General features: G+C 41.3%; 1 protein-coding gene across 1 annotated transcript in view; it reads right to left on the reverse strand.

Annotated features, from left to right (window-relative positions):
* gria1a (glutamate receptor, ionotropic, AMPA 1a) overlaps window positions 1-13,634 on the reverse strand; it is a 79,746-nt gene extending 66,112 nt beyond the window's left edge. The window contains 2 exon segments of the mRNA XM_028588758.1: window positions 13,000-13,134; window positions 13,285-13,634. Of these exon segments, the coding sequence (XP_028444559.1) occupies window positions 13,000-13,134; window positions 13,285-13,372 (223 nt within the window). The 5' untranslated portion in view covers window positions 13,373-13,634.
* Between the last annotated feature and the right edge of the window lie 2,200 nt (window positions 13,635-15,834).

A 15,834-nucleotide genomic window follows, 5' to 3' on the forward strand; every position in this document is an offset into this window, starting at 1 on the left:
CACACTGTGAAGAATCCCTCAGGTGATGGCTGGGGGTGGCCTACTCCATGAGCCCTCCAACACAGAATGACTCACAGTGCTAGGGCTAAACGATATGGGAAAATAATCAAATTACAATTTCTTCAAATCAATTATTTAGATCCCAATTATTTAAACCAATGTTGTAATTGGAATTTAGTTCGTGGGTTTAAAAAAGTTCCTTATCTTTTGTATTATTCCCTGTACACACGCAATAAATCATTCTATAGTATGATCAACACAACATTGGATACAGTAAACTTATAAACTGTTCTTTGATGTAGGCCTGGCCTATGTGTTATGATGAAATTAGATGAATTGATGCATGAATTAATATGAATAACATCTTCATTTAGCTACTGAATTGAAAACCAAGACTGTTGTTGGGAAGCACAGGGGAGACTCCGGCGTTGATGTTCACGTCGGGGCTAACCCCCATCTAGTGACTGGGAAGCATGACACAGGGACATTACTTGGGTCTTGAGGAGATGCAGCATTTATTTATAGAAAAACTGAAACCTAGACTGTACATATACTACTACTACAACTTTACTGCTAATTTCTCCTCTGCTCTGATAGCCAACACCAGTCTGATCTCAGCGCATTCACTCTCACTCGCATATGTCTACGTGGAGCGTAGGGCAGCGTTCCGACCCTCTGTTTGGCTAGATTGTGTAGCATTACCAAAAACTAACTTCTCTTCTCATTGCAGCTTTTGCAATTTGAAAATTGCAACGTTGATTTGAATGCATTTATCGTTAAGCCCTACAGTGCAATAAATCTCCTTTTATTCAGAAGACAGGGATCTAGGGGACAGGGACCCAGGAGAACTTAACGCAGCACCAACGTGAATCTGCATTAATGTCTCCAGACAAGACTGAGTAGGAGGGTTTTACTGCGAGGACAGTTTTCTCCGGGATCTCCTACGAATGACTTGAAATCTATTCTGGAGAAAATGATTTATTCTGTGATCATGTGTCAAAGTACTGCAAAGAGATGATTTCATCCATGCATACTCATGTAATGCAAAACAGGTTTTTAGGAGGGGATGGGCTTTGCCTCACTGCCCTTCTACCTCTCTAGAGTATCTATATGCCCCATGGAGTTTTGTGCTCCAGAGAGGTGCGCTCGCTATTACGCGGTATAAACAGCTTTAGCTCTTTAGGCTTAGGGGAGATTTACTGTCTGTGCAAGGGCAATAAAATTGTGTTTATGTTATCACGGTGTGTGGCAAAAGACAGAGACAATAATAGAGAAAATGGAGGAAAAGACGTACAAGGAGTTGAAGTGAAGATAGAAAGAAGAAAAAGTGAAGAAAATAAAGAAAGATGGTGGGCAGGAAGACTCTTAAGCTTCCAACGCTGGGAACATCGGTGATCAGAGCAGTTGACCAGCCAACCAGATCTTAGATTAATGCCGGGAAGCGTTGGATCCTCATGAGAGATTACAATAGTCAAAATGGGGGTAATGAAAGGTTAATAAGGATGAGCCAAAAAGAAAGCGTGTTTTGAAAATGTAGGTGAGGGTGGACAGAAGGCAAAGATGGTTTCTGGAGAGGAAGAAACAGAAGCATTAGTGTCTATGAGAGGAGATGATAGGGAGACTGCTGCGAACAAAGGGAACAGATGCCAGCCTAGCAGTGGGAAACACACAGACCACACGGCGAAATCTAGATCCCTCCTATTTCCTCTAAGTAATAAAACAATGGCACTGCATCGCCTCATTAAATGGGTAATCGAGGGTGTGAGAGCACTCCCCACAGCTCCGAACACTTCTCTCTCTTTCTGTATCTCACTCTCTAACCCTTTCACGCCAGGCCATTGTCTCTCTTCCTCGCTGTTTCTCGCTATGTTTCCAATCTGGTTTGCTGCAGAGCGCTGCCGCCTGCTGAATAAATGCTTACCTGGGCAGCAGGTCAGAAACCCAGCCCAGACCAACTCCTGTCCGGGGGTATGGAAACTCCAATTATCTCCTTAACAATCATCCCTTTGCAATTATCTCCCCATCTGCGTATCAGTGTCGACAGGTGCAGAGGGACGGCCCCGCTCACACACTTTTTCTCTGACAGAAGAAGTGATGGAGGTGGATATGTGGAGCAAGAAGAGGCAAACACACAACCTGCATGCTAATTCATTAGGAACTGCTACAAAGTATATAAATTCAAACAACTGTATTCAACAAATTCCAGCCAAGCCACTGCACTCAGCATGAATCCAATATCATCATGCATTAGTCCTGCTCAATGATTTGTAACATTAGCCTCAAAAGTCTAATAGACAGATATACGTGGAACCACAGTATAAACGTTATGTTAAATTCTGTGGTGGTAGACAAATGCATATCGTCCCATGGTATACATTGTCTTATTGTCCACCCATAATGCCTGATCAACTTTTTTTTTCCATTTGCTTTACCAACGTTCAGCGACTGTTACAGATCTGGTGTCATGGCAAGGCAGTCATTTTGTACTGCGAGCATCTGCGCACCACAGCAGTCTTATGTTGTCACTGTAAGAGCAGTTGCACTATGTCACAGTGTTTAATATGCTTGTAGGCTTTGTTCCTCATTAGAGTATACAGAAGCTCCTGAGATGTACTGTATGACAAAAGAGGGACTCGCTTCTGTCTTTGCTGCAAAAACATGACAGCTGCCATCATCCGGCGCTCGTCCCTCCACCCAACAGCACAGATCCCACTCCTCATCTCCAAACACATTGTTTTCTAATTGCCAGCCCCACACGTCTCAGCTAAGACCTCCATGTCCAGCTGTCATTACCTCCAGAGACGACAGATTTGTTTTAAATACTTGGTGAGCTTGTATGAATACAGAGAAGGATTCGGGGCAGGCTTAGAAAGACAATGAGGGGAAAAATAGAAAGAGAGTGAACACAGTCGTGTGTGTGTGTGTGTGTGTGTGTGTGTGTGTGTGTGTGTGTGTGTGTGTGTGTGTGTGTGTGTGTTTATGTGATGAACGAGGAGAGTATGTGTGATAAAGACTGGTGTCTTACAACAGAATTCTCAAACCTCAAGGAACTGGATGGCCATTGGGTTGCTTTTATGTGGTGCGTTGTTCTTAGAAAATGGTCATACGGTGGGTGAGGAGATTAAATGACAGGTTGCTTATTTTTTCCTTCCTAAATGTTCCTCTCTTCCCTCACTCCATGCCCACATGTGCACATGCCTTCTTCCTCTCTTTTTTGCAAAGCAACACAGGCACACACAGCACACAGAAACAATCTCTATCTTCATTCTGCTCCACACTCTATCACTCTGCTGCTTGGGGAGCAGTTTTGGCTGATCTACATTGATTGCTATGGGCCATTCTCTATCCCTGGTGCACCGGAGCAAAAAAAACCAAGCCTTCTCATTCATCAAACCAGCACCTGCCAGACTCTAGCCCAAGAGAAAAAAACGTCAGTTTCTTGTCTCCCAATTCTCTTTGTTTTCTCCACAACAAATAACTGTCATGTCCCGAACAGTCAGGAGGGAGCGGTGATCTGCTATTTGTCCGCCTTTTTCAATAACGCATTGAACACTTTGTAATCCCTCTAAACATGCATGCACTGTGGAAGTCAGTCACCACAGCTGTACCTCAACGACTGACATGCTAGCTACACAATAAAATACAACACCCTAGATCCTCACTGACACCAGCCACCCGGCCTGGAATGGCAGCTTAATCTCCACCCCCCATTCTCTTCTTCTTAACACTTCCATCCCAGCTGAGACCCTCCTTTCTGGGATTTTGTTTGCCCCTTTATGGGGAGAAGATTGGACTTTTTTTTGTAGGTTCTCCTGGAAGATCCTATAGAGAGCTGAATATTTCTAAGCATTACAGTGCGTAACACAGTCAGTTCAATTGTCTTTCTTTTCCTGCAGAGTTATTATTACATATGTATGCTTATAACTCCATGAAGTGATAGCATTGGATGTGCTGCATTGAATAATACATTAAATGCATCTGCTTGAGCTCTGTCTCTTGTTAGCTATAGTGTGTGTGTGCAAGTGTGTGACCACAGAACTTCACAAAGCAGTCTCACATTTCTATTTAGTAGTTAGAGCAGGAAGCTACTCTGATGAAGAAAAGTTAAGCCAGGTAAATGTGGCAGTAGATGGACTCAAGCTCTAATACTTTAATCTTTGCTTTGAATTATCGAGATGAATTACTTCAGGCCCGCCAACATATGGAAGCAGTGTTGATGGATCAGTAGACACTGCTATGTTTTAAGGGGTCACATGCCAGAAAAGTTGGGAGTCTAAAATACTTTATTTTGAGATCAAACTCTAAAAATGAATACACTTGAAGCACAGTACATCAAAGCTGAATAAGGGAGTCAGTTAAGGTAATCATTTTACAGTTTTTCTTTATTTTCTTTATCAAATTGGTTTGGTTAGGGTGTATTTAAAACCTGTTTGACTGTTTGACTATTCATGTTTTTTGCTCTGTCTGACTTCTTTTTAGGGAAGACGCAGTGCTCCCTGATTCAATCAGCAATTACAATAAGTGAGTACAATGATATTATGACTGATAAGAATGATAGACAAAACTACAAAAATAAATTGTAATAACCTGAAATTATCCTATTATGTTGAGTCACACTTGCAGCCATCTGTGAATATCCACTCTGCCCCTCAGCCACTGCTAGAAAAATAATTCAACAACGTATTTGTTGACCTGCAACGTGGCATGGTGCATGAAAGGAAGTCAAGACATCCACATGCCATCTTTCCATTGCAACGTTCTGTCCTGATGTTTCATTTTGAGGAGTGATTTATTTATTACAGCCTTACACCATCCAATGTTATCAACAACTCAATTAATAAATCCAGTACCATGAAAACAATAAAAATAAATATAGTTTTAACTATAATGTTTATGTTTATTATTGACAGTAAATATCGCTGGCATCGCAGATATTATAGCCTTGATTTACCATCAACAACCACCCCTGTACTTGACCTCTACCTGTACACTCTCTCTGTGAAATAGACCTACATACGTCCCATCCCATCACCAATTCATATCTGTCCTCTAAGCCTGCCCGAATGGAAGCCCCCCCCTCATCTGTGCCATATTGATCGGCTGGGCAGGCCTCTGTGCGGCGCTCAGTTCATTGATCATGGCTGCCTCACAGAGACCCGAGGAAATACTGCTGCCTACATTGCAAATCGTCTTTTCCATGAACACTAAATGAAGCTCAGCGCAAATTCTTTCAGGAAGACGTCATTACCCCAATCACTACTCATTCTTAAATCAAATCAGCTGTTCAAGAAGTGACGTGTCAGTTAAACCAATCAGACTCGGCAACGAGATTCAAGGGCCAATCACAGCCTTACAACTCTGCTTTAAATCTGTTCTTTTCTTGTGCTGTCAGCTGTCTGTTCAGGCAACGCGCTCGTCCCTCCTCCTCCCCTGCCTCCTCCGGTAGTTGTGTTTCTCCCGGCTGATCGCTCCGTTACCTCTTCTGTCCAGTCTCTGGTCTCTTCACCGCCGCCACCAGTGTCTGGGCTCCATCGGGGGGTTATGTTCCTATTCCCTACCCCTTTAAGAAGAATATTTTGATGGAGTCCAATCTCCAAAAGACTTTGTACATTCAATATCATACAGTTGTACAATAAATATTTTTGCATATCTGCAAACGACGTCTCTCCTGATTGAATTAGTCTTAATGAAAGATTTATTATCAGGATAGCTGAACTGGACACAAAATCAAATGCGAGTTAGTGACTCGTAAGGATAAATGTACAAAATTCCACAGTCTGAAATGTTTAATTTAGTTGCTAGGTGTAATATTCTGCAGACAGATTTTCAACCAGAAATAGCCAAAAGCTTGGCCTAAATCTCACCACACACATGTAGGACATCAAAGAGAAAAGTAGATAATATAGGCGTGAGCCTCCAGGGGATTTGACATGAAGCTAGCAATTCTGTGACGTCCTTATTACAAACCAAGTCAATAGCAGATTATGGTAATGTGGTATCAAACTGAGGGGAACAGTGACTAATATTCTCCATGTACACACATCATCCCTGGCAGTTATTTTTAACCACTGGAAACATGTAAATTGAGCCAGTCCAACTGGCGCTTTCACTGAAAATGTGAAAACAAAGGCACATATAGAAAAAGAGCCATGATCCATAATAATAAATGCTACAAACACAGGTGCTTTACCACTTTATGCCTTGGTTTGTGTATGTGAATGAAAGGGAGAAGATAGAGAAATGCAAATCAGCTCCAGCATCCTGTCTCTTATTATGCCGACAGCGTTGCCATCGTCATTACTTCCCCAATGACTCCGAAGGCGGGAAATGAAATGAATCAGATTCCATTAACATTCAGTGTTTTTATCTATTATGTTTCTTCCTTCTCTCTCCTCTTTCTTTGCTTTTTTACCTTCATCCCAGTCCACCCAACCCCCCCGACCTCCTGCCTCTGTTCTCCTGCTCTTTAGGCAGGTGCCACCCAGTGTGAGTGAGCATGTGAATGTCTGTGTTTTTGCTTGTATGTGTGTGTGTGTGTGTGTGTGTGTGTGTGTGTGTGTGTGTGTGTGTGTGTGTGTGTGTGTGTGTGTGTGTGTGTTGGTGGGAGGACTTGTTTCTGGATGAAGTGGCTAGTCATAAGAGCCAGCTGATGAGTATCACCCTCATCCGGAGCTCCATTCATCCCTGTGCACAAGGGCCCATTCACCCGCTGCTTTTCACACTTGTGGACCCAAAAAGCCCCTGGCACGTTCCCACACTTTCACATGCTTACAGAGGTGAACTGTCACTCACTCAAGACATCCTACACAGATGCCAGAATAGGTATCCAGATGCAAACACACACATATACACTCCTCCACACAGGCATGCGAAATAGAAACCCAGGAATAGACTGCTTTTCTCATCTGACTCATTATAAGCAGGCCCTGGAGCCCTTCTTTTTTCCTTACAAACACGTCTCTATAGCCTTCACATCCAAAAAATCTTACAAAACGAGTGAAGCGCAGCAGGAGAAGGTGTCACTTTCCTTTTGCTGTCCCCCTCTGCTGTAAATCTTTCTGACGTGCTTGTTCTACAGCCCACCATCATACCCATGGTCTGCAATGATATGCGTGACACAATGAAGAAACATGAAGAACTGGATCTGTGGATATCCTGTAGTGCTGACAGCACATGGATCTAGTTAGGCTCTAGTAAAACCTGAATATTGGCTGTGAACAATTGGTTTTAAGTAGTATCCTGAAATCTTACAGATCAGGATATTTGATCTTTGTAGGTATTTAAAGAAATATTTTTGCAAAATATACTGTATGCTTTTACACATTCACGATTTTTTACGGATTTTGGGAGCAAGAAAAAGTAGTTAACAGAATGTACGTCATGATGCATGTTAGCTATTTGAGTCTAAATCGCCATATTGTTTTTCAACAGCCTACTAAATGTATGCTGCTGTCTCTCCACTGGGTGCACGCTGTGACTAAGACATTATTGTACCCACCCATTCCTCCCCCCATCCCTCTCCACTGCTAATGTTTTTTCCACTAGCGACATCCCTGGAAACATTCAGCCGCAGCCTGACCCTAATATTCACATCACATTCCCTTCTGAGCAGAGGACCATCTCATTAATGAGGGCATCTTAGGTGTGTTTACATTTCATTACACAGCTCTGCCTGGCTCCCCGGACCTAAATGACTGGTGGTGGGGTTGATGGGGAGGGTCGCCTGGGGACTGTCCAAGTTTCCAAATGTTTTCTGCATACACTATAAAGCCAACTGTGAACAGGATGAACTTCATAAAGTCTTCTGTTTTTATGAAAAGGTAGGATAATTATACTAAATAATGTGCAATGTGTGTAAAGTGTAGGGATATCTGCCCTATACTCTGACAGAAAAATGTCCTTTTTGTGATAGTGTTCAACATTCTACAGCAGCCAGGACTGAATGTCTATAAATCTGCATGAGTGCCATTGCACATAATGCTTTATTTCCAATCCATTTCCAAGCTCATAACTAAATCACATAACAACTGCTACAACCTCATTACATTAAACCTCTATGGGCGAAAATGCTCCTAGAGTGCCAGATATGAACATTCACTGACCTCTGTCAGTCTTAATAATCTGTGTCTACCAATCAGGTTGGAGCATTTCCGTGACCCTTAGTTCACTGAAGTAGCTCTGTGAGATAGTTAATGAGTAGGTGTTCAATGAGCAGGGGAGCTAAACTTTTAGCTGCTCATTTCTGCAGTTGAAGATACAGTTCATATGCAGGTTTAAGACGATGCTTGTTGCTTTTTTGTGTGCATGTAGATGTTTGTAAGTTCCAAACCTTTCTATTAGTAACAGTACTATATGTTTTATTATCTGCCATTGGAAGCCTAACAATGTTAAGGATGCTGTTCCTCCCATAGTATAAACCAGGGCCACTTGGTCACGTGTATCAACTTTGTGATTTGGATCTGCTTCAAAATGTAAGGTGTTCTTCCTTGGCCCGTGCTGTTATCGGGCTGATAACTGGAAATGATGTTTGGAGACTTCAACAGATGACGAGTCTGATGATTTCAGGTTAATTGCAGCTTTATTCAAACAGTGAACAAACTCGCATGACAGTGAGACGACCGTTGCACATACACAAGTGTCTGCACAAGGGTGACTGACTTGAACACCAGAATAAATCCTTTTTATACTCTTTTTTTGTCCTCACACAGTCCAGTCTATCTATTTTTGTGGGACTGTTACTTTCAAACTACTCCTTTTATGGAAGATGCTTCTAATAGATTCACACATTCCAGTCTATTTCTTTCTGTGAGATAATGTCACCTTGAAAACTAATCCTTATATGGAAGATCCCTATAATAGATGAGATACATTCAAACACCTGCATGTGTAAATACCAAACCTATCACGTGCTACACCCTTCCACCAAGTTTAATGAGAATCAGACCAGTAGCTTTTACGTAATCTTGCAGACAAACAAACCGAACCGAAAACATAACCCCCTTGGGAGAGGTAATAAAAACATAGTGATCTGTTTAAAGCGTGTATTGTTTAAAAGATGCTACATTTATTCCATTTTAATACTGCATATTTTCCATTGCTACTAATACGAATAAGTGCTAGAAGCTGTCATATATTTAAATGTGGAGTTGTCAATTAATTTGCTGCTGCTGATGTTTCTCTAGCCATTGTGAATATATGGACATTTGCTTAATATTTGGTCTTTATTAACTTTAGGCTGAATATTGTTGGTTTATAGCTTTGCTTATTTGTTGTTTATATAGAACCACACACTAATCAACAGATATGGAGTCAGATATCAGGCATTGAAGAAGATGTTTTCTAGTAATCAGCATAATCAAGATGAGCATACAGAGGAGCCTACAGTCTGTCTAAGACCCAATATCCATAGACCCAGTTTTTTAGCAGACTATGACCTCAATTTCAATTCAAATTTTATTTATAGTATCAAATCATAACAAGAGTTATCTCGAAACACTTTACAGATAGAGTAGGTCTAGACCACACTCTATGATTTACAATTTACAAAGCCCCAACAATTCTAGTAATTCCCCCAAGAGCAAGCATTAGCAGTGGCTAACGTGACAGTGGCGAGGAAAAACTCCCTTTTAGGAAGAAACCTCGGCAGACCCAGACTCTTGGTAGGTGGTGTCTGACGGTGCCGGGTCACAGTAAAGAAATGGAACAGTGACTACAAATGGTAGTTGTAGTAGGTGTGTGTGAGACACCTTAGTGAGAGGCAATGCAAACATTTGAAGCCCATCAGGTCACACACTGCCCTAGTAAATCAGCTAGTAAATCAGATGATGAGGACCCTTCAGTTACCAGTGCACCCATCAGCCAGCATTCAAGCGCTCCATGCTGGACAGTGGTGGATCATTGGGATTCCATTACGAAAATTGAAAGAGAAAATGAGTGTTTATGCCATGAGAATTGTCATCATTGTCATGCCATCCAACAGCTGACCAGCAACAGAGATGACTTGTATAGGAGCATGATGAGATGATCAATCAATCATGGCCAACCCAACTGTGATGACTCTACCATACGCTCACATTCACATATTCACTTGTTATCTTACAAGCACTGCCCCACTGATGCAGAGTATCTACAAGACTTTAGCTAGCTAATATAACCCCTTAGGATGGGCTACATTGTCTGTTTTACCACTCAAGCTAAGATCTTGATCCAACATCTGGGTCAAGAAAAGAGAATGGGACAGTCCAAGACTCCCTGAAGAGCTCCTAAAGACAGAGCATAACTTGGCTTCGACAGAGTTGTGCCAATAAGGTATTCATCGGCACCTGGTTAGCCTAAATCCAGGAAGTGACAAAGCATGAGGACTGGCCAAGGGGGTAAGCTTCGCTTCAGAACTCGAGCCATCATGGCGCCATTTTGTTGCTAACTGGCCATCACCTCCTGTTAGCATTCCGCTGACCACCATTTTTTTTTTACGTCACTTGACTGCGAATAACTTTACATCTGAAGCGTTTAAAGACTCTATTTGTCCGTTGTTTAGTTCCAAAGAAACACGACAATGTATAAAAGGCTCCATTACCTTGTACCTCACGTTATGGCTCCGTAGCAGACGCTTTTGTAAAAATAGGCTAACGATTGTGTCATAACCAAGTGACTTACTGTCGCATAGTAGAGGAATTACCGTATAGTACAGGAGAAGCTCGCAGGCAGTTTCGACTTACATGAGATGTTTAGGTTTAATTACTAATGTTAACTAGCATGTTAGTGATCAATAATTAGCCTGTGCCCATGTTATCTCCTTACATATACCTACAGTCTCCGTATCTGTAAGATTGGGAATGATTGAGATTTCTCTTGGCACAGCTACCAGAAGACTTACAACTTTCAGACACGTTGCTCACGTCACATTCTCTCAGTTGGAGGCTGCGCAGTAAAGCTGGCCATCACCGGAAAAGTGCTTCTAATAGCCTTCACTGGTCTCCGTCCAGAGCAACGGGGTCTGTTGGTCCATTATATACTGTCTATGGGACTGGCACTACATGGATACAAATAACAATCTGCGTACAACATCACTCACGGCAGGAGACTTGTTGAGCTGTCAATTCAAAGTAGGTGGTCACACAGGCCCAGGTTTCTCTGGCAGACACCTGGGGAGTGGCCAGCAATGCCTAGAATGTCTAACTCAGGCAACCTACCTGCTGGTGTCACTTCCCAGGTTCCAAGCTCCACTACAGCTGACAATGATTAGTATGCTGTTCCTCACAGCTTAGTATAGTATGTTTTTAAAGAACATAGTGATGTATTCAAAGCAGGTGTACTTTAACAAATGCTGCATTTATGCCATTTTATTGTTTCATATTTTCCATTGCTGCTCATAAGAGTACACGACAGAAGCGGCCAAAGTGAAACATTTAGGTTGTCAATGAATTTGCTACTGATAATCTTTATCTAGACATTGTGCAGATATGGAAATGTGCTTACTATTTATGCTGAGTATTTTTCTTTTTCGTGTGCACAAGTGGATTGGGTTGACTGATGTGGTGACAGTAATCAATAACTATCCTAGGAAACAATTTAGTGCCTTGTCCCTGATCAGACATGTGTGACTATTCAACATACCGAACCAGAAAATGTAAAGGTTAGAGAGTCCGCTCCGAGTCAGAAGGTCGGTATGCTTGTATTTTGTGTCTATATAAAACTGCATCATGTTTTTTTCCCACTCCTTTGTTTATTCTGTGAGCTACGACTGATATATGCGACTGCATCCAAGCCAGTGAAAATGGAATAAAAAACAGTTTTTAAATTCAAGACATGTTTCAAAGTGGAAATGCTAAAATCAATGTCTGAAAGAAGTAATCACATGTCTGTCACTGAGCAGAGAGTCAGTTGTCAAAGGGTATCTCCTGGAAGTGTGCGACTTCACCATAGTGAGTGGGAGTGAGCCACAGACAAATTCAGAGGAGTCGAGGATGGAATGAGAAAAGCACGACTGAAAAGCCTCAAGGTTGACAAAATCTTGTCAGAATACAAAGAAGGGATAAGTGCAGGGTTAACAAAGAAGAAACAATTTAGACTAGCATTTCTTTTGTAAAGCTAAGACGTGTTGTTTGGCTGGCATAATGGCACACATTATCACTCACAGGAGAATGTCCCCACTGCTCTGACCAAGGACTCACAGTAATGACATTTCAACTTCCTTGTTGACTAAAAAGCTTGCATCCCATTGACAGAATGCTATAATCTTAATTTAAAATGGCTCACATAAATTAATGAAACATACCCTCAGCTCTGTCTGTTATAAATTCATATATAATGTATGAAGATCAGAAATATCAGGCAGGTATTCCTAAAGTCCTAAAAGTTGAAATATGTATTGTGCATGCATGCCTGTGCGCATGTCTTTGTTAAGGTTTTATTGAGGGAGGGTTTAATAGTGTGTTTTCTGCCAGAAAGAGATAATCGGATTGTGATCCGTGGCTAATTAGAAATGCACTTAGTTTTTTTTTTTTCCTCTTTGTTCACATCGCCTGAGAGCCCTGATGTGCGCTCTGGCTCATTGTTTTCTCCTTAGGTTTAAAGGCGCGCAAGGATCAGTGGCAGACGTTTTCAAATTCATTTAGCTATAAAAACCTGATGGTATATGGCAGTAGGATCTCTACCAATGCTGCTGCTGCTGCAGCAGAGGTTGGTTTTAAATCCCCGTGGCGTCTTCGGAGCGCAAAATGTTGCAATCATGCAGAACAAAGCAGTGAAAAAAATAAGCTCTTTGCGGTCCCACGCAACAGTTAGCCTACTAAGATAACCTACTAACACGCGTTTCTTTGCAGTAGGCCTATAATATAGCTATGCGTTTATAGCTTGCGCAGGTTTTATACCCGTGGAGTTCCGAGCGCTCTTTACGAAGTCGATAAACAAATCGAGGGGATGAAAAAACAGGGTGCACAGACATAATATGGAAAGTGGTCAGCAAATATTATCTGCTTCCAGTCACATAATACTTACAGGCATATGTCATGGAGAAGCTATTCCCCATCTTGACCATATCCACCTGCGGCACCAGTTTGGGGATGTCCTGGTGGTGAGAGAGGGCGAAACGAAAAACCTCATATTCGTGCGAATCGGTTGGGAACAATCCTCCTGTTGAGCAGCAAAGAAGCAGGAGTTAATGTTCGACACACTGGACCCAAATCAGGGAAAACACGCACATAAAAAAGAGACATGAGGTGAAGTTGAAATAGAGATTTCAATGCTGAGACAAAAGGTTTGATGCGTGTGCGCCATTCTCACCTATATTGATGTTACTTGGAAAACTTGAGCTTGATCCCAAGCACATCCCCAGTAAACTGGTGTAGAGAATGGTGAAGCTTCGCTGCATATTTCCTTTTGCATTGGCGAAGGGGAAAAGAGCCGAAATCCAAGCATAGGTTTGTCCGTGTGTGAAGTTAAATCCCCCCGCTTTGCCTCCTGTTAGAGCAGCATGGACACCGACATCGATTCAACACCGAGACAGTTATCGCAAAGGCAAAAGGAGGCACCTTTCTCTCTCCTCTTTCCCCTCTCTCTGCTGAAGCTCCCTTGTCCTTGGCTGCTGTTGTATGAGACGGAGAATGACTTCAGCATTAGCACTGCAAAAAATATGCCAGTTATGAAAAGCTGTTGAGCGTCAATGTCGATTTAAAAAAAAAAATCTTAAAACAGCAGATTTATTTTTTCCACAATGCGTCGACATGATTTGTTTTATGTTTGCAGGGAAATTTCGGTTCTTCACAGAAATGTGGAAATCAGTGTCAATGCAAGAAGGTAGAGCAGAGCAGATCGCTCATTATGACTCATCGACAAAAGACAAACATTCTAAAACTTAGCACAGAAAGAAGATGACATTATCTCACCTCACAAAACAGAATAACACTCAATACTTCACTAAATGACTTGCGGGCAGAATATTTTTTGCAGTGTACACCCTCAGAACGCACCCACAGGTCTCTTAGGAGACGCACGAGTTTTAACGGATAGCCTTCCCATTCACTTATCCGCACTGCAAAAGTATTCACTTTCATACCTACATATGTAAATACATTAATTTTATATATATATATATATATATATATATATACATCTTGAATTTCTTGTAACCGTGCCACAATTATCCAGATGTGATTTCAAGGATATACAGTATGTAAATATGGAGTTTTTAGTATCTGCATATAGTGAATCGATTAAAAACAGGTAGTGCAACTACCATTGGGTAGAGCAGGCATTACATGACTTTAAACCATTTAAGGATTTTTTCCCCAAAGTTTTCGGACATTTCCAAGGTCAAGCATGAACTTTGAACCTCAATTTGCAAGCCAACATGCTCAGGAAATTTGAACACGGGCAATTCCATGACAACATGGGCAAACTCCATCAGCTGATGAAGAGCATGTGACCAAAAGCTCCAGACAGCCGGCCCCTCCTGGGAGTTTGTTCTCTAAACCTCCGTTTCCAAAATCAACAGTGAATTTTAAACCACAATTGAATCCCCTATTGTAAAGAGAACCAAGTCTAATCTCTAAAATCATCAGTGGCATGCTGTTGCATTGGAAAACCTTTGATACAAGTCAATAAAAACATAAAATGTCCAGAACAGTGTTCTGTGCTTCATTTTCAATAGGACATTAAGCATTAAAGAAGGCTTACTATTATTTACATCCAATTGGACTTCATTGGACTTGGTCGGTAAAAACAATAAATGGATGAAAATATCTGCACCAGGAACTAAAAGCACATGGACATTTGAATTGCAAGTACAATTTTCAGTTTAAGACGTTTTAGAAAGGGGATGTACTGTAAACTCTGGATAATGGCAGGATTTATTCCTTAAACTGGCTAGGTTTAATATAAAATTTTAGAATTCTGAATGTGAAAGAGGACTTTTGCTTTGCATGTTCTGCAGCCCTCTCACACAGTGCAGGACTGGTGAGCAGCTGATAAGGAGGGTTATGATATAAACCATGTATTTACAGACAGCTACATCCAATTATTTCCTGAAGAAAAGGTACAAGCCCTCATGCTTTTGTACACACTGAAATATTAATCAACACTGGCAATATTAACATGAGATTGATTGCAAACCACATGGTGCGATGTCCCGGTGCTTGTTTAGAAAATCAAGTGTTAAACCCTGTCTTTGACACAATTAGGATTAGGGATGAGTTTACTTATCAGACTAAGGCAGGGTTCTCTCTTTAGTTAAAATCACTTTCCCCACATAACATATTGTTTCCACAACATGAAGGCAGCCATTAACACATTTCTCCCTGAAAATGAAATTAAAAGTATTAGGAGCTCATGGTGAATTAGATTCCCAGTGTTTCCAATTGATCAGAAACATTACTGATGAAAAAAATATGACTGTGGCTGCAGCACTTTACACACTTGAGCGGAAGGAAAGGCAGGAAGTAAAAGGTTATCTAATCTATGAATGATGGATGTCCTATAAATACAGGCAGAATGGTCAATTTGCTTCGCCTTTGTTCAAAATGACGAGGGGTTTGCTGAAACATAAATGGTTGGGCATGCTTTCATTACAATACTTCAAGACCATATTTGATTCATGCATATTTTACCAGCCTGTTTCATAGTGTATTTTGTAGTGTTTGGTGTGCTTTGTGTGTGTGTGTGTTTCCTGCATTGCCCCATGTCTAATGAGTGCTATGCAATCTTTTTTAAACTCCTGATTAATGCAAATAGATCTTAGAATAGCATCGGTAACGATGATGGCTAATATCCTATGGTACTAAGTAGAGGAATACCAAACACAGAGCTTGTTGTTCTAGGTTAAACATATAATCACCA

This window comes from Perca flavescens, chromosome 10 (assembly GCF_004354835.1).
Source record: "Perca flavescens isolate YP-PL-M2 chromosome 10, PFLA_1.0, whole genome shotgun sequence".
NCBI classification, from domain to species: Eukaryota; Metazoa; Chordata; class Actinopteri; order Perciformes; family Percidae; genus Perca; species Perca flavescens.